The sequence below is a fragment of the Haliaeetus albicilla genome, chromosome 20 (genome assembly GCF_947461875.1).
Source record: "Haliaeetus albicilla chromosome 20, bHalAlb1.1, whole genome shotgun sequence".
Classification (NCBI taxonomy): Eukaryota; Metazoa; Chordata; class Aves; order Accipitriformes; family Accipitridae; genus Haliaeetus; species Haliaeetus albicilla.
The window spans coordinates 21,014,234-21,036,868 of record NC_091502.1 but is presented as its reverse complement, the minus strand read 5'-3'; the positions used below and the strand labels follow the sequence as shown (position 1 = coordinate 21,036,868).

At 37.7% G+C, this 22,635-nt stretch overlaps 1 protein-coding gene across 33 annotated transcripts in view; it reads left to right on the top strand.

The window, feature by feature from the left end:
* The window catches only part of DLG2 (discs large MAGUK scaffold protein 2), a 1,018,165-nt gene that overhangs the window by 561,846 nt on the left and 433,684 nt on the right, over window positions 1-22,635 (top strand). The window contains exon 1 of one of the 33 annotated variants that reach the window (XM_069808480.1): window positions 6,165-6,732. The exons of 28 other annotated variants lie outside the window; for them this stretch is intronic. In XM_069808480.1, coding sequence (XP_069664581.1) covers window positions 6,415-6,732 — 318 coding nt within the window. In that variant the 5' untranslated portion in view covers window positions 6,165-6,414. Of the gene's footprint in view, window positions 1-6,164; window positions 6,733-22,635 lie in introns of those variants that run through there. 4 more of the 33 variants (XM_069808483.1, XM_069808488.1, XM_069808491.1 and 1 more) reach the window with 4 other exon arrangements.

Genomic DNA, 22,635 nt, shown 5'->3' with positions numbered 1-22,635 from the left:
ACAGATACTAAGAAAAAAATACCCAAAATATACACAAACCTCTTATGTCTAGAGCGACCGTGTTTATGGGTAAAGTTCCTTTTAGTATAAAGCCATCAAGGGTTCATCTTGCTTCTCTACCTCCCTTTCCTGATTCATGTACTTTCCTTGCCAAATAAAATACACAGCACATGGACCTGTATGTAATTCCTTTTAAAAAACACACTAGGATATTTCTGTTTGTGAAATCTCTTTAGACATTGTTTTCAACTGAAATGAAATCTCAGGGGTGGCCAGGTATGGCCAGGTAGAGAAACAAGATGTATTTTCATTATACTTTTAATATTGAATCAGTTATGTTCCAGTCAAATGGTTTTGCTTTTGTTGTGAAATTTATGTTAGTCACTTAAAACAAGTCTTTATTTTCCGAAGAATGAAGAAGGAGCTTAGTAAATTGAATTCCTGGTAAGGCATGCTATAAACCTTGTCTTTTTTGGCTGTGCTTTGCAATCACATCTCTCTGCTTTCCATTCATCTGCAGTGAAAGCTTACAACTGACCCATAATAAGACAGTGCCAAAACTGTGCCAAACTCTTTAAAGGTGTTGTGTATTACGAACATAACACAAAGAGCTTCATAGGGAAGAAACAGTATCTCATTGTCTGCTAATAAATTGGAGTGAAGTTCTTTCAAAATAACTTTAATGGGAAGCAATTGGTTGGAAAGAGGATGTTGTAACAGGCACTGCACCTAAATAAGACTGCCTGAGTTGGCTAATTGGCATTCTTTATTTGCTACATGGATTGCCAGCATTGGAGTAAAAATATACTCCTGCAAAAATTCTAGCTTGGATATATTGTCCTCTTTCTTTATGCAATGCAAGCAGTGTTTATATCTTTATGCAATGTGACTCTGTAATAAAACTCCTAATTAATTTATTCTACGGATATCTCCTGGGTATTTATGGTATACTTCTACTGCTTAGGTTACTATCTGAATGGAGACCTAACATAGTTAAATTTCTCTTTCAAAATCAAAAATCACCTGTACTAAATAACATGCTGTTTTACTCCTAATTTAACAGAGAGACAAATAAGAATAGTTTAAGGTACTGAATATCTTCATGCAACTGAACTTGGGGTTATGAATTTTAAGTAACTATTAGCCATGAACATTTATTTATATCCTTTTTTATTACGTGCAAAACAATGTTGGGGTATTAGACTGATACTCAAGTTCTGAAATGCAATTCCTAAAAAAATGGAAATGCAGAATCAGGTCTTAAAAAAGCTGTCTTAAATTTGCCAACGTGCTAGTATTAGACTCTGTAAACAAAGGGTTATTAGAGGGTTTAAAGTCCTTGGACTCAGCAGTGCTTGTCACAAACTACCTGGCCAAAGTTACTCAGGCAAAGGACTTTTTTTTCTCATAATAGTGAGTGGAAGTTCAAGTTTAAGTGTTTTGGGAAAGTCTTGAACTTGGCCCTCTTTGTCCTCAACAGCATGTGGAAAAGAGGCATCAGTATTTCCCATATAATGAAATTGACGGTTGCAGCAGCTCTTGCTGTCCCTTCTACCCTCTGCATTTAATCTATCTTTTCTAAACAGATATTTCTGCAGTTCCATCTAAGTTATTTTGCCTAATGGCTTTATATGAATCTAGTTTAATGTGAACTAAAATAAAGTGCACAGAATTCTCCAGAGGAGAGAACTCCACAAACGATTACATACTTCCACCTGAAAATAGCAGGTCCTGTAAGGGACGTTTCTGTCTTGGCATGGAAATGCTCTTGTGTTTCAGTCTTTCCACTGCAATTTGATGATTCTTTGATTCACTTGGATGTGAAATTGGTAAACCTGCTGCTCTGTTCTCCACCAGCTTTGACATGATTGACTTTGACTTAATATTCCCAGCTGAGGGTTGTTTTCTTCTGTTGATAGAGTTCCCTTCCAAATCCTTGTCATTTTTCTTTTTCATTGTATCCTGATTTCTAAATTATTGTCCTTATGTTGTTAACCCTAGGACATGAAGCTAACACGGAGAATGGATATGTTTGCGTTTGTAACTCCTTAAGCTTTTCTACCCTCTCACAGAAATCAAAAGAACATGCCCTTGATCATACAGGCAGATATATGTTATGCAGGGAGCTGTGTCTCAGTGCTGTGCTGATATTTTTGTATAAAACTTCAAAGCTTGAGACTCATCCTTTTATTTAAAGGATATGGGGATCGTACAACTTTTTAAAGTAAACAAAATATTAAAGACCATTGACAGATTACCAATGACATTTCCTTAATGGTGAAATTTTTAAATAACCACTTTTTATCATATTTTTCCTCTTTCACTGTTTTATTTTTGGTGTTGTAGTCCTGCATGCCTCTCTTGTCTTGCACACCCGGAGGAAGGGAGGAGCAGTCAGGCCTGAAATAGAAGCTGAGCTGTTTTATTTCAGATGTGTCCTTGCCCACCATTTATGTCCTGGTTTCATTAAATGAAGCGGGTTTTTTTCATTTTACATATAGGATAGTCATGGAAGTCAAGTGATTTGCCCAAAATTTCCTAGGTACCCTGTGATAGCAATGAATTGTGTCATATCATTTGGCTCCTGGCCTAACCTTGGACTAATCACAACCATCCCTTCTAGGCTATGTCACCACTAAGACTATTATTTCTATACAAGCATAATTGCTTTTCACCAACCAAACAAACAAAAATATAGTTACAAAGAAATTGCATTTGACTTATTTCAGTAGCCTTGCTATCATATTAATCATTGTTCTCCTTATTTTTCTTTCTAGAAAAATATTTGTAGAAATATTAGGACCACTAAATAAGCTGGTCCACTCCACGTTTATTACTTTCATCCTGTATTTTTCATGGTTGCGTAACATTGCATTCTTGGTTGGAGGGAAAAATCTGTTACTACATCTAAATCATCTTCGCCCATGCTTCTAGCTTCCCTTTCAGAACTCTATTAATAATTTTTGTTTCCCATATGCACTTTTTGTTTCCCATATGCACATTTTTGCCTGAAGCAAACTCTTCTCAGCGTTTATTTTTAGTGTATGTCCAACATTACTGTAATCCAGTTACAGTTATTTGTGCTGGTAGAATATCAGCTAAATCTATTTGCTCCATTTTGTCATGCCTACTTAATATTTTAAAAAGAAAATTAGTGAGATTTTTCCACAACAGTATTGGGTTAAACACAGTTCACATAGTGTACTGTACAATATTCAGTTTTGCTTTGTGCACCAGTTATTATCAAATTAGGATGATAGCTGGGCATGTGGATTTGAGCCATGTGTTAATCCAAGTTCATCCAGAAGCGCATGCCATCCTGTCTAATACAATGGTTCAATTACAGCTGATGAAATTGCATTATCTTTTGAATCCATCTTACCGTGTTGTCTAGCAATTAGTTGCACATATACAACCCATATTCAAGTGTTTTTGTCTCACACAGGCAGTGACAAACTTTTTTTTTTTAAAGTGGACAGTTAAATCATTTATTAATAGGATTTTTTTTTTTATTTATGGATTTTGAAATAGCCTAGAAGTGTCAGGTAGGTTCAGGGTAAGTTCAGTGGTGTCAAATTCTTTTGAAAAAAACTTTTTCCACATTCTGATAAGAGGCTATTTCAAATATAGTGTTTTAACAGTGTATGAATAAACATTACAGTCAAGAGGATGCCTTTGCAGTTCTGCATTGTTCTGGTGGGGTGTAGTAAGGTTGCTAAAAGGTCACCTCCTGCTTTAAAATACAGGACTATGGGGGTTTGTGAGAGACATTTTAGTGCTCTGGTACAGGTGGCTTTACCCAATATTATTAGTGTAGATGTGTGTCTGGTCACAGAATGCGTAGATTCTTTCTACTCCCCAACCATGTTGTAGCCATTGCTTGCGTTGGGTTTTTTTTGTTTGTTTGTTTTTTAATATCTTTTTTTGAGTAGCCTTTTTAAAATTTATATATGAACGTTTTTTTTTTACTTCTGCAAGTATCCAGATTTCTCCAAATAGCTTTGAAAGACATATTTAAAATGGGTTTTTTAGATTCTGACTGGCATTTGAGAAAGTTCCAATAGCATCAGTATATTCTGGAGTGATCTGCGTAGCTTGCTACATGACAAAAAAGCTGATGGTCTTAAGCTGATGGACACTGCTAATACAGGTCTATGGTGATGAAAGTGAAATCTGAATTTGGCCTTGTCAGTGTTTTGTCTTTAAATATATACAGTATATAAATAAATATGTTATTTTATATGTGATTTTTAGCATCAATTAATGGTAATATATGTATTTCTTACATATTTCTTCTTTCCATGACTGTTGGAAATGATGCAGTCATGAGTTTGATTATCTCCTGGTAGGCAAGCTTTTAGGTGCTCAGGGTTGAGTTACCCTTGAGCACTAGAGGAAAGCCACTTTCTGGACAGCTTGCACACCTTCACTCCTTATGCTTGAGTAAAATTGCAGAAACACAGATTCAGTCCTATGTATCTTTACATTTACTTTATATGTAGCAATGATTACCTTGTAGACTGCCTTAGCTCAGGTTTTAAGAGCTGCTTCCATATCTACACCTGCAATTCAGAAGTGCATTAAAATATTTGGTTTTCAAACACGAAGTGACCTTAACTGTACGCAAAGCTATGAGAGTTCTCACAGTTGGGCACTTGTTGTGTGAGAGGACACAGCCAGGTGTATGATTTTGGCTTTTCAGCAAAGTTGTGAATAAACCTTGCATCATAACATGATTGTAGTATAGTTTGGGTTGGGACAAGCACCCTGAATGAAAATACAGTTAAAACTGATGTTAGTTTCATATGCAACAATTTGAATTACAATGTTGTCAAAATATTTTCTCCACTGTTAGAGCATTGCCACAATTTTTCATTAAGAATTACTGCCAGGTTGTATGGTTAAGTATTTTAGCAATGTCTAAGCTTTGAGGAATTTTAGGTTAGTCATGTAGGCGGTATTAAATAATTGAATCAAGAATCATTGCACCAAAGCATTTGTAAAAATTCATTTATCTCATTTGAAAGTATATTTGTAGATAGTCATAGTTGTCTCTGTCTTTAAAATCTTTAAAAGTAAATTTGCTTTAGTCTTTGGAATGGTAAAATTATGTATATCACTTATGAATTCTGTTTAGGTTTTGTGTACTTAAATCCTAGTTGAACACTAATGGACATAAAAGGATTCTGTCACACAGTCCTGTCTTTGTTGTTAAAAACCAATTGTTTATTTTCTATGGTTAAAAGTACCTGAAACATGGTTGGGTTAAAAGAAAGTGACCAAAAAATGTAGGTTTATAGGATTTCAAGATCCACTGAGTCTTAAGGGGCTAACTTTCTCACCTGAGACTGGAGCCTATCTCTGAACCTCTCCAGATGCTTGAAACAATCAGCCCAGATTTCATACACTTTACAGCCCCGTCACTTCCATGAGAAGAAAGAAAAGAAACTACTTGCAAATAAAGATTGCAGGAAAACTTAAGGAAAAGGGATTTCTTAGTAAGAAAAACTCAAGGGGGGGGGGTTTAGAGAAAACCCTGTACAGAAGGTTATTGGCAAGCACCAAAGAATTTGTAAGGGGTGGAAAAAAAGAGGAGAAAATGATACATCCATCATAATCTTGAAGACCTGATGCACAAATAAATATATTCACATTTACATATATAAGCTGCTGGAGATCTGTTAATTTGTTGCATAGATCTTTTCTGGGTGGCTTTATTTTTAAATTCAGCCGCTTGCTCTCTTTCCGCTACGTTTATGTACATTAGTACAGACTAAAGTTTATGCTATAGTTTAGCATTTAGGGCAGATAACATTCTTCCTGAACTTGTAATTTGCATCTTCTGCTGCAATTTTGTTGACAAGGTCTTTTCAGGCATGCAGGGGAAAAAACGACTCCTGCGTCTGTTTTGATCACTGGCAAAGGGGTATCTTTTTCAGTAGTTTGTCTAGATGCTATTTCCACAAGAAAGCGCTTTGCCTCTAAAGCTTGTAGATACAAATCTGCTTCAGCAGGGTGCCTGCAAGTTGTGTCAGGGTCAGCTAGAAAAAGACTAAATCTTCCTGAAAATTGCAAGAGTGGGTTTTTTTTCTCTTTGGGGTTTGCCTTTTTTTTTTTTTTTTTTTTTCCCTTTCTCCCGTGGTTTGTCATCCAGAAAGGGATGCAGGCGGGCGTCCCAGCCACGTAGAGCATTGATTGCTTCTGCCTGCAGCGGGGATGCTGTCAAGTCGCTGCGCGAGTGGAGTCCGGTATTGACAGCGAGCTGCTGGCCAGCAGCTCCTGCTGCGCCCCGCTCCCGCCATGCCCCGCCGCTAGCTCCTGCCAAGGGGGCTGGAGAGGCCCCGGCGAAGGACCTCACGTCTGGGAGGAGAAGCGCTTTCCTGCAAACTGGCCAAAGGAAGCCTTGGGTGTGCCATGCACGCACCCCTTGCCAAGCAGCACAGCTGCGCCCGGGGGTCCGAGGGGTCGGATGCCGGCAGGAGCGTGCCCCCCGTAGCGAGGGATGCCCACTGCGCTTGTCCTTGGCACCAGCATCCTCCGGGGCTCCAGTATAGCTCTCGGGCGCTTCCCTCCTGGGGACCTGGGGGTGCCAGCCAGAGCAGGAGCAAGTTTGTCCCTTCGTGGGACGGCGTGCGAAAGACCCCCCCAAAATCCCCAGCCAAGCCGCAGGGCGGCCCCGGGGAGTGGTGGTCAGAGTGCGCCTGTGCCCACGGCTATTCCCCCCCGGTGCAGGTGAGCCAATTCTTCACTCTTCGAGCGACTTAGAGGATGCTCCAGGGAAAGAAAGTGAGGTTTGGCGGTGTCGGCAACTTTTCGTGCTGTGTCTTGATTTGTGTTTAGCGGTGTCTTCTGGAAAAATGATGTGCAAGGGCGAGCTGTCGGTCGGTAATGTCTGTTGTTTGAATATTGATTTCTCTGTGGCCTGTGGAAATTGCGGGGTCCTCTTGGAAGGGTTTTCTTGGTAAAATGCTTTGGTTTCTACCTCCAGGTTCTACAGACTTTGTATTCCATCATGTTGTGTAAAGAAAGGATGTGTTTATCCCCCCCCACCTCCCCCCCGTAATGGATTTCGCCTGCTTCTGTAAACAGTTTGTTTTCAAATATTGCATGAAGTTAATAAGGCTATTTTAAATAGAGAACATGGAGGGGGTGTTTTAGATTTATTAATAAGAGAAAGTGAGACCTGTTTTTCCTCTTTTCAGCTTCAAACATAATTGAAATCTTTAATAAATATGAAATAGGTCTTTAGCTTTTACAAATCTATAGATCTTTATTTAATGGCAAGGCAGTGTATTTTAAAATATAAATCAACCAGGGTCTAGGATGTGTACAGATACCTGCAAGCAATTAGGCTGAGAATGATTACACACCAGATAACCCAGCACTGTGAAATAGAAATCACAGTGACACTCATATGATGGTTAATATTAAAAAGCATTAACCCTTCCTATACCGATGCATGTTTTTATTTCTCCCTTAGAAAACTTTAAGATCATTCGAAAGCTTTGTATTATGTCAACATCAAATCCTTTTGCCATAATTTCACACTAAAAAAGCAGATTTTAATGTTGAAATAGGTTTTTGAGATACATGTTTACTTACTGAAATAGTATACGCTGGAGTTTAACTAGCCTTAGCCCACACTGAACATGTGCACACTCTCTAGAGATTAAATCAATTCTTTGATGGAAATGGTTTTAATATATTTTCACTGAACAGAAAAGCAATAAGGCAAAGGATTGTCAGATAGTGTAGCTGTACTTTATCTTGTCTTATGGTCTAAAAAAGTGATGCTCTGTTGACTGAAAGTGATTGCTGTATATGAAAAGCTTCATTTTTTGCCTCAAATTTATTATCAAGTGGAAAAACTAAGCTTTCTGATATATTTTGGAGTGCCCAAAATGTTGCATGTGACTACAGTGTAAGTTATACATTTTCTGTCATATACAAAGCACATAAGACTATTTGTGCTGGAATAAAGCCAATGCTAAAATAATATATAAAACATAGAACTAGACTTTGTTCTAATTTTAATTATAAAACACGTTTACACATTTTCTTAGGCTCTGAGGATTTTTGTTTTGGAAAAATCTTGAAGGAAAAAGATACTGTGAAGGAAAGAGTTCCTTGGTTTTCAAAGGTGTAGAATTTATAAAAAGCAAATGATGGAGCGATTTAAAAAAAAAATAAAATTTAAAAAAATTAAAGGCCATTTCTAAGATTACTTCAGTATCTGAGTTATAGATGATTGTCAAGTTACTTCAGTATTTTCAATGCCTTTGTAATTACATCCACTCGTGTTGAGATAATGTAAAATTGTTCAGGTGTATGTACTTTCTTGCATTCAATTTTGAACTCTGCACTGTAAACTTTCTTTACTGCACGTTCTTAATGCCAGCTACCTTATTCTGTTTAGGAAAGTTCCTTTCTTGGGTTCTGCCTATAATGAATCAATCTACCATCAATCAAACTGATGTTCTGTGCCGAGGGATGGACCAATGTACTTTGGCAAATACTTGGTGGTTTTTGTGTCGTAGATTTGTGAGATAGTCTGTTTCAAATAATAATCTATCATTTTTTCTCTGTGCAAAGTTAGCATTGTGCAAGCTATGGGAAGAAAGGAAAGAGTGTGTGTATGTATATTGTATGTACATACACTTAGACAATCATTTTGTCAATTATATTGCATGGATGCAATATAGGAAAACATTATAGAGCTGTCCTTAATAATTGCCCTTATTTTGAGGATACAAGTTGAAGTCAGTGATGTTTTTTAAGGGCTATGTTGACTAGGAAAATTGTCACCTTTCTTGCCAAAACAAGGAGCAGTAGTGGAATGGTTATAAGTGCTGGCCTAAAAAAAGGAAAATTTATTTTAAATTTCCATCTTATGTGGAAATGTGATAATAAATAAGCTAGTGACAGCTTCAAAGGTGGAGGGTTTTTTTTTCTTAAAGTTCTGAGCAGATTTTTCTTCTGCTTGACATTTTTGGGAAAGACTGTCTTCTTCAAGCATAGGAAAGACATAAGACCTTGGAAAAAGTGCTGCTTGATTAGTATTGTAGTAGCAAATTTAATGCACAGGTCCTTAATTCCTAGAGTACGTACTAGACAGCTGTTACTAATGTACACTTTGTCATCCTGATCCTGATAAAAATGTTGATTTTTATTGCTGAGGACATGGCTCCATTTTCTTTACCAGTTCCTCCTTCTTTAGTGTGTCAGAGAAAAGAATGGCACTCTGGTATTATTAATATTTTAACTGTCTTAGAAATTGTGCTTTTCCAGCTTGCACGTTTGAGTTTGCTTGTAGTTTCATGTTGAGTTGTGGGTAGAAAAATGCTCTCTCTATCCAAACAGAAATTCATTTGGAATTACAAAAAAACCCCCTTAATTTTGAAAGTGAGTTGAAATCAAGTTTAGGTGGAAATTTGATTCCAAGACCTAATCTGTTTTTTACTTCCAGTTCTTTTTGACAAATTCATTTACAATTCTGTTTCCTTTATTTAGAAGAAAAAAGAAAAAAAAAAGAAGGAAAAATAAAGGGATAAAACTAAGTTAATAGGCATGTTTTATATGTCCCTGTTGCCTGGAAATATTTCTTGCTTCTCTGCAGTGCACCAGCTATCTCTATCGCTGTTAGTGTCATAGTCATACAATTTGTGTGATTCATTCAGTGTTTTCTTATCTACGGTCAGAGTCATGCTAACTGTGAGAGATCTGAGCAAAATTTGGGGGGGTGGGGGGGCAGAGGTAAGGAGGTGACCTGACGTTTTCCATGGGTCATTCTAACATTTGATGTAGTTTGTGACCTTGGATGTGCTTTCCCTGTTGGCACATATAGACTGCTGGCACATATAATTTACTGATTAATCAGATTAGAAATGTATGGTAACAGGTGTAGCTGAAGGCGTGCAATGAACAGCTATTCTTTGTGCAGAAGGGACGGAGGGCTAGGAGTCTGTATTACCTTGATTATAGGTTGAAGACCAAATTGCAGAGATTGAGCTGTTGTGCTTGTTTTAAGAAGTCCAAGGTATAAATTTTACTTTGTGCAGTCTATATGAAAGAGGGCCTCCTCTAAACACCTTTTCAATACGTGTGTTACTGCAAGTTTTTAGATTCCTACAGCTCAATGTTGTTCTGTTAAAGGGGAAGGAAGAGGTACAAGTGGCTTCCCATCTTTGGCTGTTTCCCAGTTCAGAAGACAGTATTGGACTCCACTTTAATTCAGCTAACTCTATTTGCTATCATATTTTTGGCCCTTCTATTTTGAAATGTTCTCAAGGAAAAACATCTCATATCAGATAGTACCCTTGACGTGTCATCTGCAAAAACGCATACATGTGTTTTGCTTTGAAAACTTACATAGAAGTGTAAATTTTCACATATTTTTAAATAGTTTACTGTCGATGTCAGCTTTGATGACTTTTTTGGTTGGTTGTTTTTTTTTCCAGCAATGCAGTCAGTGTCTTTAAAAAGAATCCCTGAGCTGTTTTGTTACCTGGTAGAGAGTCTTGTGAGCTAAGCCCTAGTTTATAGATGTGGCATGACTTAAAAAAGGCAGTGAGTAGCCAAATTCTGAAGTATCAGCTGAGAATGGTCTTTTGTCTTTCAAGGCCCTTGGCACTAGTGCTGAAATTTCAGTATACCATTTGAGAGCTCTTTGCATGGTGAGATGAGGCGAGAGCTAGCTTCAAGGCACCCTGCTACAGTACTAAAGCAGAAGGTCTATTCCAAGAGATATTGGCTCTCCTAACGATATAAATAAATGATTTGTCATCGGTTGTGTTTTTGAAAGCTTAGAGTACTCCTTTCAAGTTCACATATTCCTGCATGCAACTGGGCATCCTTCTGTCAAGTCACTCCCGCCAATGGAGGTACACAGAGCTGTTTTAGTTAGCTAAGGGAGATCTTTTCTCTCTAATTTAGTATGTTCAAGTGCCAGTAAAATAACAGTTAAAGGAGAGTCAAATAATGCTGTTTATTTGGCTTTTAAACTTCTTTTTTTGTTAATCTTCATAGCTATTGAGAGCTAGATGTTTTAAGTCAAGAGTTAAAGATTTGATGTAACTCTTACACTGTTAAGAAGGATAAAACAGAGAGGAGTAGCTGGGCAATTTTTAATGAAGAAACAAGTCCATATCCCATTCTCAGGCTGGTATGTTCTTATCAGTGGATTTAGGCAACAGCTCCTGAGTTTTAGGAAGACGTATCTTAATTCAGCACCTTGCCTTGGGTGGATCATTGTGCTGCATTTATAGAAGTAAACTCATTTGTACATCTTTTAAGTGACAGCTGCACAGGTTGCTGACAATGTTTCAAAGCAGAAATACAAAAGCTGTTAGTGTGTTCTTTTTGCAAGGTGAGTAATGCTGTTCTGACCATTCCTGTGTCCAGTCCCACTGACTGAGAGAGGACTTTGAGAAGTCTACAGCATTCTGGGTGACATTCATATCTGACATTCTCCTAGGACAGCTGCTTTAGAAAACATTATGCTTTTACATTCATGTTTAACCTATTTCTTCTACCAAAACCAGGAAAGCATTGTTAATACTGCATTCAAAATATTTAGGTTATGTTTGGCATAAAAAGGAGGTCAAAGATTAGCCTTTGAGTCCCCTGCGTTGAGGTCAGCAATCTCGTTAGTGATGTAGGGAACGTTCCTGGTCAGAGGTAACATGAATGTTGCATAATGTTTGTTTGGAAATATGGTTTCCTTAGTGTAATGGCTGTTCACGTGATTCCAATTTGAAAAATGGACATGGTATGTCATGAAAAGACCAGAAACTAAACATGCTGAGACACATTTGGGCTTTCTCTATAACATAACAGGTTAAAAAAAAAAAAAAAAAGAAAAGGGAAAAAGAAAACCCCAGCACTAGTCATGAGGCTTTGTGCTCTGCAGACTCAGGAATCTAGGGATGTGTCATTCATTCCAGACTTTCCCCTGTGTCTCAAGGGGTCATTCAGCCACTTCTGCCTAGATTGATAATGTAGCATTGCTTTGCAAAGGCCACTGGGAGTAAAAGAAAAGTGGATATTCTTTTCTTTTGTTGTATATATTCTGTCTCCTTCTATTTATGTATCAGGTCTTTCATCAGTGTTAATCTTTTTGATAATACATAATTCTAAGTGGCAGCAAAGACAGTTAAGAAATAGGCATGGTCACACAGAACATGAAAGTATTTGTGTGCAAGATGTTCTATATATTTTCATTTAAATACTGAAAAGGATAAATATGTGCTATGTACTGTACTAACCAATGATTGTAATGATTTAGAGTTTATCTACACACATTTTGGCTCCTGCTGATTGTTAAGTCATAAATATGTTAATGCTTAATTTGCATGATTTGTTGCACCATATTTAGATTTGTATTTAATTAATCCCATGTTTCAAAGTTTCTCCTCCTAGATGCCTCAGGAAGCCAAGATTCTCCTCCTAGATGCCTCAAGAAGCCAAGAACATTTTCTCCCCTTGACATATAATTTGGCTTCTGGGATTTTCAGGGGGAATGAACGGAGACATGGGAAGGGAATTGTAGAATTTGGAAGGGGATTGTTTGTAGCATTGGTAATTGGCCAAAACTGCACAAGTGCTCTGATAGGCCTCCTGCTATTGATAAATTTTTCTAATACTTGACATGTGTATGCACCCATGGATAAACTGCTCATCATATCAGAGAACAAAAAGGCATTTTCTTAGGACCAGACTGGCAGAGCCCAAAGGGATTCAACCCACCCACCCCCCTTTTTTTTTTTCCCCCTCCACTTTTTCTATAGTCTGGCATGTAATCCACTCCTAGGAATATCCAGACATTGTCACCTAACAAGCTCCTCACAGGAACATACAACACAGGAAAGTCTTTGATATCTCCTGTATTACTCTGATGGCACGCGATGCACAATAGCATTTGAGTCTTCCTGCCTCTTACACTGACTCATGAGGTTATAGGCTGCTGGAACTGTTTTGTGGCATGTTAACAGGACTGATAGACTGGATGCTCTCTGGACTAAAGGGGAAAAAAAAAAAAAGACTTGCCTTATGGCTTGCTTAAGGTGATAAGACTTGATAACCCTGGTTGTGCTTTCTGTCTAATGTTCCACTACTTTAAATTAGGCATTCAAAGATGCAACACCTTTATGGCAACTCAACAAGATGGTTTTGGTCTAATCAAAACAAAATAAGTGAAGGATGATGCATGACAGCTTATAGCTGGATGCTGAGCAATGGCTAAGATTGAGACAGAATTTGTCTCAGCTATTTCAGCATGACTTGAAGACACAACCTGAAAATTGATTTCTGTTTTGGAAATGGTTATCTCTACTGCTCTGGGATATTTGAATCAACTGTGAAAACATCAAGAGTTCCCTAAAAAAAAAAACCCTAGAGGGAGTTTCTGGTTGTAGTAATGACAGGATTTACAGAGTCTGCCAATTTAGCTCTCTGTTTCCTTGTGTCTGCATGTGGCTTTTGGATAAAGGATAATAAAAATAAAGCCAAAAAAGCCAAAGAAGAATTGTGGATTAAATCACTTTGCTTTTAAGAACTGTGTTTGTTTTGAAATAAGCCATAGGTTGTTACAATAGAGTTTATAAATTAAATAACATATATTCATTTACCTTTTTGTATAAGTTTGTGGGGGTTTTTTTATAAATTACTGCAGTTAATCAGATGAATTGGCTCAATGGTCACCTAATTTCAAAAACTCCCATTGTTCTGAGAGTTAGAAATACAGGGATCAAAAAGGACTTCTTTAGGTATTCAAAATACAGGTTCTGTAATATCTGAAATGAACATCAGAAAAACAAACAAAATAATCCTTTCATAAATTCCAATTGCAGTATAAGCTTTCTTTTAAGTCACAGGAGCCAGCTATGAATGCACTACAAAATCCAATTTAGCAAAATAACATCTGGTTTTGTTTTAGATATATTGTACTTTTAATATGGAGTTTTACCTTTCTGATTAAGTATTTGTACAAGGGGAAGCAGGTTACTTCAGCAGCTGAAATTGCTCATATAATTGGTCAAACAGAACATCAGACAAGTGATTTTCATTATGCATTTCAAATGAGAGCAGAATGGAGTAATGCCATAGGCTTCCAGTTACTGACATTATAGAACAGCTATGCTGCACTCAGATATGAAAACAGTTAAACAGAGGCTTTTAAGACTGCCTGTTTACATGTGTTTTTCTTTTAAATTCTGATAAACACTTCCTCTGTACTGAACTGGTATTTGTTGCATTCACGATCACAGAAACTTGCTATTTATCCGTGTGCTGGTTTGTCTAAGTTTTTATGTTGGAGTTATCACTCACCTGATAGCTGAGCACATTAAATATTTATTGAAAATGTGAGTAAGGTCTAAGCTCTGTTTTCACTTTTCTTCATTCTGTAGGGTCTACATTGTGAAATACGTGCTTTTGACAGCTTTGTGACAGAGAAATGTAGCTGTGCTCCACTTAAGAGTGGCTGTCAGAGGAGTGGGGTCCTGGCCCTACACTTTGCTTCCTTCACTGTGCTGCTTTGTACGATTGAGCACTGAGCTCAGAGAACTGATATGCCAGAAAGTTAAACCAGAAGGGAAAAAAAAAAAAAAAAAAAGGTGTTGGAGAGACCTATTTCACGGCCCAGCTTGATGTCCACTAGCACAGCATCTAGTGCCAGCACAAGGCTGAGAGCAGAAGCACGTGACAAGGGAAGTGTCCCAGAAGATAGCGCGCAGCTGCCTCTTTCAAGGGTAGCCTCTTTCAAGGGTAGCCACGCTTAATGTGCGATCTGATGTGTGCATTTTGGTTTTGACAACAGAATAACGCTTGGGGGCCTCCCTGTGCTAAGTGCAGAAACTTGTATCGAGCTCTTTGCTACCTCCAAGAACTCAGAAAAAAGAACGTTTCACTTAGGAAACGGACAGTTTTGGGGACACCTTGTTCCCTTTCCATTTCTATTCTCAGTTTCTGTTCAGCAGACACATCTGGGTTCTCTTGAAATCTGTCCGTCTTGCAGTAATGAGTACAGAAGTCGCTTGTCACAGGTCAGTTGTTGCAATTGACTTTAGCTCTATGAGACTGCAGTCAGGCAGGCAGACTTGAACAGGCAAATGACATTTTGCAAGAAGAACCATAAATTCTTATCTAGGTATTCAATAAGAAGGCAGTAAAAAAAAACCCCAGAGCCCTGGTCTCACATTCTCTCTGGGGCTGACGCTGTCACATTTGCTACTGTGTTCTGAATAGTCTTTGGCCTTTGTACACCACTGGCTTGCTCAAGCACAAATTTAGAGGCAAGTGTGTTAAGCCTGTAGAAAAGACACACTTCTATTGTTTTATTTTCCAACAGTTTACATCTCAAACACAACTTTTTTATGCAAAAGTGGTAAGACACAGTTTAAAAAACAAAACAAAAAAACCCCCAACCAACCAACCGCAGTTATTAAAACTTACACTGTGTAGTACTGAAATACACATCTTCCATGAATATGGCTGTGGCTCTGGTACAGCAATTTTCTTAGCTAGCTGGTATTTCTACCGTAAAATATCTCACTCCTATGACATGAATTCTTTCCCATTTTTTAATTGTATGTGTAAAAAAGGAAAAAGGCTAACACTGAATATGCACACTTAATAGTGTACAAGACCTTTATACATTGATAGAATCATAGAATGGTTTCAGCTGGAAAGGACCTTAAAGATCATCTAGTTCCAACCCCCCTGCCATGGGCAGGGAGACCTTCCGCTAGACCAGGTTGCTCAAATGGGGGTTCATGTTTTAATACCTGTAATGTTTTAATACATTTATAGGTAAATGATAATGTTTTATGCAGCTGTGCACAAAACAAAGCAGGGCAGATGTTCAGGTCACGTTTTCTAATGATGGGCAAAGCAAGGATTTTTTTTTTTTTTTTTTTTTTTAATTCCTAGGATATGGGGTTATTTAAAAATAAGACATCTAAGAAGTTTCATCAACATCAGTTTTCCTCATTAGACATGGACATCTCTGACTTACTAGAACTTAGCACACAGCTCCTGGTTTCAGACTTGGAGACATTACGGTACATTCCTCTGTTTTCTTCTTAACACACAGAAAAAAAACACGTACATGAAAGTGAAACCAAACTGTTTAACATGAGAATCCATAAAATGTGTGAATGAAATCCAGGCTCCACTGCAGCTTACTAATATTTTTCTGGCTATTCATCCTGCTAATATGTATGCCTTTGTATATGAAATGCATGAAAACTTTTGCAGTAATGACACTCATTCTGTTACTGACAACTGTATATTCTCAGTGCCCATTGATTAATTTTTCAGGAACTGCTTTTTAGCATTGCATGTTCAGAGCAGAATAACAGTATCAGGGGATTGATTATGGGTAGAACTTGTCTGCAGGTGAATAACCAGTAACAACTGGCTAGAGACGTAGTCACGCAAAATTGGGGAGGAGGTTAGAAAGCAATGGGAGAAGAGGGTGCCACATCATCATACTTTCAAGGAGTCTAATTTTTGGAAACACTCACTTAGCGAGGCATCCACTGAACACATTAATCATTGGCCATTTCAGAAAAAACTGGCCTATAGGATTTTCCACAACTTTGAAAAATGCTTATAGGTTGCTATGATTATTATTATAATTTTTAATCGTTATTATTTAAATCTTTAATAATTTTAAACAAGTGAAACACTACAGAAATATGAGGAGGGGCAATACCAGTTTGTTGCAGTTTGATTTGAGTATACCATAATTTTTCTGTAATGTACCACATGTAGATGTACTATATGTGATAAGCGGAGTCATGATATGCTGCATTTGCCTCTGGGGCAGTTATTAGCATGCTCAGCTACTGCAAGTATAAAAGTGGTAGCAATCTGATCGCTTCTGTGGGCATAAATCTGCAAAAATACTGCCTTTTGTAGTTCTTTTTTTTTCTTTGCGTTGTCATGGCAGTATTCTCAGTGGATCTTCTGTTTTTACTGAGATGCATTTAAGTCTATGTAGTCAGCACAAACTTGGAACTCATACATTACCCTTTAAATAATTTGTGCTGAAAATTGAGGTTATCACTCCTAGTTGTTTTGGTTTTAAGCATTGGTTGCTGTCTATCAGCTAAGCTAGTCCATGTACCAAGAAATAAAACATTATGTTAATCATACAGAGAATACAGAAAGGAATGAATCAGCTCTTTGTAGCGGATGAAAATGCAGAATTGCAGAAATATTTTGCTGAATGGCCAAAAACTAAAAGCTCTTCAGATTCATAATTCTTGTGTCCTTGTATCTTCTGATGGTAGCCCTTGTCGTGTCTAACCAAAAAGTTGCCTTTTGCTCTTTTTATGTAATGCTCTTTCAAAACATGTTTTGGTACTCGGGAAATTTAGTATTTGTTTCCCTTCTCACCTTTGCCCCTTTCTATCTTCTTTTTGAAGAGCCCCATTACTTCTACATAATTTTTTTTCATACCTCATCTGTATTTTCACATTTTTGAATGGCTGCCAAAACAGTAGTGGAATTACTGGGTTTACCTGTATGCTCTTTGTCTTATTTCCAGATGGAAGTCTTTTTTCTTGTGGTTCACTTACCAGGATTTGTCCTCAGGTGATAATAACTTTAATGTACTTTCTGCCAGTTTCTATTTCATCATGTTATCTCTTGCACTTGAGGGTTCAGCAAATCTAACAAAACAGAAAAATGCAAAGGGGAACAGAATTGCCACATCAGAAACATTTGATGGCAGGGGGATGAGGGGTAAAGAAGCTTGGTTTTGTTTTTATTAATAATAATAGCAATAATAAAACCACAAAGATGAAGGAAATTCTTTTTGCAATCTGAAGTATTAGTTGGTGTTCAACAAACAACCAGGGGCAGGAAAGGTGATCAAAGCAAAATTGATCCCGTTTGTGTTTTTTCTCCAGATGTCATTACTGCCTCATGTCTTGACATTTCTTAAAGCACCTCAGAAGGAACAGCTATATGATTCTTTTGTTCTCTGATACATTCGTGAGTTAGGTCAACGTTCATTCAATTTCAGACTGGGAAGGCTGAGGCAGGGAGGTTAACAAACACTTTGTGGATTGTACATAAAACGGAGCGGGAGCTTTGCATTTTCAACCCCTTTATCATAGCTTAGTCATATAGGCAACAGCTAGACTGGACCAGCCTGCACTACTTGTTGCAGTACTCTAATTTTTAGCTGGTTTATGCTGGGGTTTGGCTAACCCATCTATGTGGAAGGGTATCTGGAATCCGTTCTCCGTTGGACCTTCAAGGGCCTTTGCTGCCTGTGGCCACCGTGGAAGTGCAGCATCAAGCCCAGTCCCCTTTCTGGGAATCTCAGTGACTTCCTGGACCCATGAGTCTGTGTATGTTGATAGGACTTCCATCTGTTTGAGGTTATGGGTTCTTCATGTTAGCAAAAAAAGCTCTGCAGTGGGTAGTGAGGTCTTTGCTGACATGGGTCAGTTTGCATCGGCTCATTCAATCTATGAGAAACTTCAGCTAAAGGAAGGGCTGTACTCTTGGGGTGATGGACACGTTGGCTTGGAGGTATGAAGCAATTACTCAACCAGCACTACTTCTTCAAGCCTTTCCATCAGTACAGGATGGTCGCTTCAGCAGTTTGAGCTGACCTCATTGCTAGGATGTTGTGCAGAGCTGGACAACACAGTTTAACCAGTTCTTGTACTATTAAATTGGTAAAGTTGGAGTAAGAGGAGAAAATTCTGAAAATGTAAGAACAAAACAACGACAAGAAGTCATTAAAGATAGGTGAAACTTCTTAAACAATATTTTTCTTCAGGGATATCTGAAAAACAGAAGTTCAATAGGAAGCCATGCCAGTAGAGGAAACTGAAAACTTTGTGGACCACAGTTCAGCGCAGTGCTTACCACTGCTCCCTAAGCACACTGAAACAGTCTATGTTAGTGGCACTTAGCATTACTGGCAATACTTTGAATGCTGAAGTCAACATAAAAGTTAAGTACCCCACTGAACTGGGACCGTAGTAGTCTAACCTGCAATTAGATTGATTAGTTGTTTTTTTAGTTCATGCTATTGTCTTTTCCATTTCTATGTAAAAGTCAAGAAAAAGGAGAAAAATCCTTAAAAAAATCCATCTGGTATGTAATTTGCCAGGATTTAAAAAAAAAAAAAAAAATGTTTTCAAAGTTGTGTATATCAAATACACAGAAAATGCTACCCCTGTATTTATTTATAATTTTTAATTTATCTTAAAACTACAGTAACAAAATTGGTAGATGAAAGGAGGAAATAAAATTATATTTTTGTAGACATCTTGCTCTCAGATTCAATCCACCAAAGGACTTTGAAGACCACAGAAGGCAATTTTAATTGCTGCAATGACTGATCTTTAACTACTGCAGCACTATTGGGAAAAGTTAGTGAAGCAGGATTTCAGTTGATCTGAAAGTATTATGAAGCAATATTACTGCCTCTGATTATTGGATGCAAAAGTTCAGCCATAGTGATGCAAGAGTTTTGGGCTGGAACTTAGCAATCACTATACTATTCTTACTTCCCTTTTAAAATTCAATAAGAACAACCACCAAAGCCCTTCAGACTTAAACAGCACACGCATTTCTGCAACCATAAATAAATACACCTGTGTGTAAAATTGCATGGCTATATTGTTTTTATTCTTCTAATATAAAATACTTACAAACTGAACCACTCCGTTATCTCAGTCATTTGTTCTTAATGTATTAGAGGTTTGTAAACAACCCATTGGCAAAACTCCAATGAAGCTTTATAGGAGCTATTCTCTACTAAAATGTATTTTAAAAACTAAACATTTTAATGTTTCATAGGAAGGCAGTAATCCAGTTGGAGAGATGTAAAAGGGTGAAGTACAGTTAAGTAATTTCTAAAATTCTCTGCTGGAGACATAATGGGGTATTCCCAGCTGATCTGTTATACCAAATTTTAAAAAGTAATCTTACTGCTTGAATTATTTAACATCTACTTGATTGATAGCAGTACTTGTTTTCATAGAAATAAGCATAAATTATAAATGGCATTACACATATAAGACATAAAGGGACCTGGAATGCTACTTTTCCTATAAAACGTAAAGGTGTACCTCTGACAGTTGTGCCTTTGTGTATAAACTGTATGAGCTTTTATTTGATGTAGTTGCATCAGGTTTTGTGATACTTTATTCATTATGAGTTCTTTATTCATGTTTTGTCATCACTGTCTTGACCTGGGGTATTACATGTCTGTAGTGGTTTTTCAGAGATACTGGAAAAGCTTTAGGTATGCTATAAGATAGGTTTTTAAATATAACGGAAAGTCTCCCGAAATGTGCTTTAATCGGATGTATGGTAGATCAAGTTGTGGTGAGTTGGCCCCAGCTGGCAGCGAAGCACCCGCGCAACCACTCGCTTACTGCCTCTGCAGCAGGCAAAAATAGGAAGAACAGGAGCAAGAAAGATCATGAACTGAAATAAAAATAGGGAAGTTGCTCGCCAATTACTTTGACAGGCAAAACAGACTCAACCTGGGGAATTTAACTTAATTTACTGCCAATTAACGTAAACATTAAATTACTGAGTTGGGCATTGAGAAACAAAAAAGAGTTAGGGAAAAATCCACTTTCCCAGGCTCAGCTTCACCCCAGACATCTGTCTTCCCTCCTTGTTATCGCTGCAGGTTACACTCAGTCCCTTTGCTGAGGTTGGCAGGCAGTGCAGGAGGTTGGGGTCAGGACGTAGCGGTTTCTCTCTGCTGCTCCTTCCTTCTCACGCTTTTCTTCCACTGCTCCTTCCTTCTTACTCGTTTCCCTCTCACCAGTGTGGGTCCTCCACGGCCACAGTCCCTCAGGGGGAGTACCTGCTTCGGCTTGGGCTTGTCTGTCAGCTACAATCTTTTGGGGAGTGTGCCTTCTCTGCTGCGCAGTACCTCCTACTGCTCTGGTCCTGGTGTTCCCTCATTCTCTCCTCCTCAGCATTTTCTGTCCTTTATTAAATATGTTTTCACAGAGGTGTCGCCAGCTTGGCTGATGGGCTCAGCTGTGTCTGTCACGGTCCATTTGGATCGCTCAAATTTACAGGACAAGGTGCTCCGTAAATTAAACTTTATTTTATGACCTCGTTAAGAAATGTAACAAACAAACTAGCTGTAACCATTTTCAAAATAAGGGATCCATTTTATGTCCTAAAAGATAACAGTTTAATCATTAGCTATTTGAATTGATGAAGAATTGGCTAATTATTTATGCTCCCACTTCTAAATCTTCCACTTTTCTGAGAAGAAAATCGCACTATCATTTTGTGAGATGATACAAACAACTGTACTGGGTGAAACCAAAGGCCTATTCAAACCATTATACTAAATAATGCACTGAATGCTTATGGAAGGAGTTTTAAAGGAAAGGAAAAGTCACCTGCTCCTTGGTATATAAAGTTCACATATTTCAGAATTTCCACTAAAAGAACATGTTCATTTGGTCAAATAAGATATTTTCTGAAATATGCTTTGCAGGGATATCGCATTTTAGTTAATACAAAAGGATTTTTGCAACATTTAAATTAGTGTAGAATTTTCTCATTAACTAAAGCAATAGTAGGTGCAGGAGTGGAGGAGAGAAGCAGCTCTCAATCTCCCTTTCCTCATCTCCACTCTGCAAAACCACACAGGTATTGTTGCAATGTCTTCTTTGGGTCTTTTCAGAAATTGGTTTGCTTGGCGGGGGGGGGAGAAGGGGGAGGAACAACCATGTTTTTTACCTTAGGCTGTTTACCTTTTTTTTCCTTTGAAAATTTTGATATCCATTTTTTTAAGAAACTGCTCATCAAAAATGTACTTATGCTACATTGTGAAAGGCTTTCATGTTTTTGGAAATAAAATATTTTGTTCTAACCAGGCAAAGCTTTAGGATTTTTTAATGTTTCTTCTTTATTTTCTTTTTTTGATCAGTATTAGTTGCTAAACTTTACTTGATTTTTCAAATATTTTTGGTCCTTCTGACATTGTTTTTCAGTTAACTTTGACCATGAGTCCTAAAATGAACTGTTACTAGTAGACAAAAAGAAAAAGTTGAATACACAGGGAAGGACATACTGTTTAGGGCCACTTGTTTCCTACCCTTATCCCTAGTACTAGTTAGTTTTCAATCCCTCTCCTCTCACCCCTTCTCCCTCTCCACAAATAATTATTTCCTACTTCCTTTTGGAAATCTGTTTTTATGAGGAGGTGATGAACTGGGGAATACAAAAGTTGTTATTTCCAGTATTTCAGCCTTCATACCTGATATTTCCTTTTCATCATGACTGCCTAGCAACTCTGACATTCAGATTTGTTTTAGAGCTTCTTTGGCAAAGGGTGACATCTAGTTCCAGAAAATCTGTGTAATGTCAGTCTTTGTGTAAATTGCCTGAGCAGACAGCCCACACGTGCGCTATACCCTCCTCCCCAAAAGCCATTGTCGCTAAAATCCTGACCTTATTGAAATCTTCGAGATTTCTGTGGGCTCTCGATTTTACCATAGGTAAAACAAACATGTCTGTCTGCTGATGGGTGGAAGTCCTGTCATTTCTGCAGCATGATAATGCCCACCCATAAGTGCAGGGAAAATAAACTTGAACAGGTAAAGAGAGATCTCAGTTGTACAACAA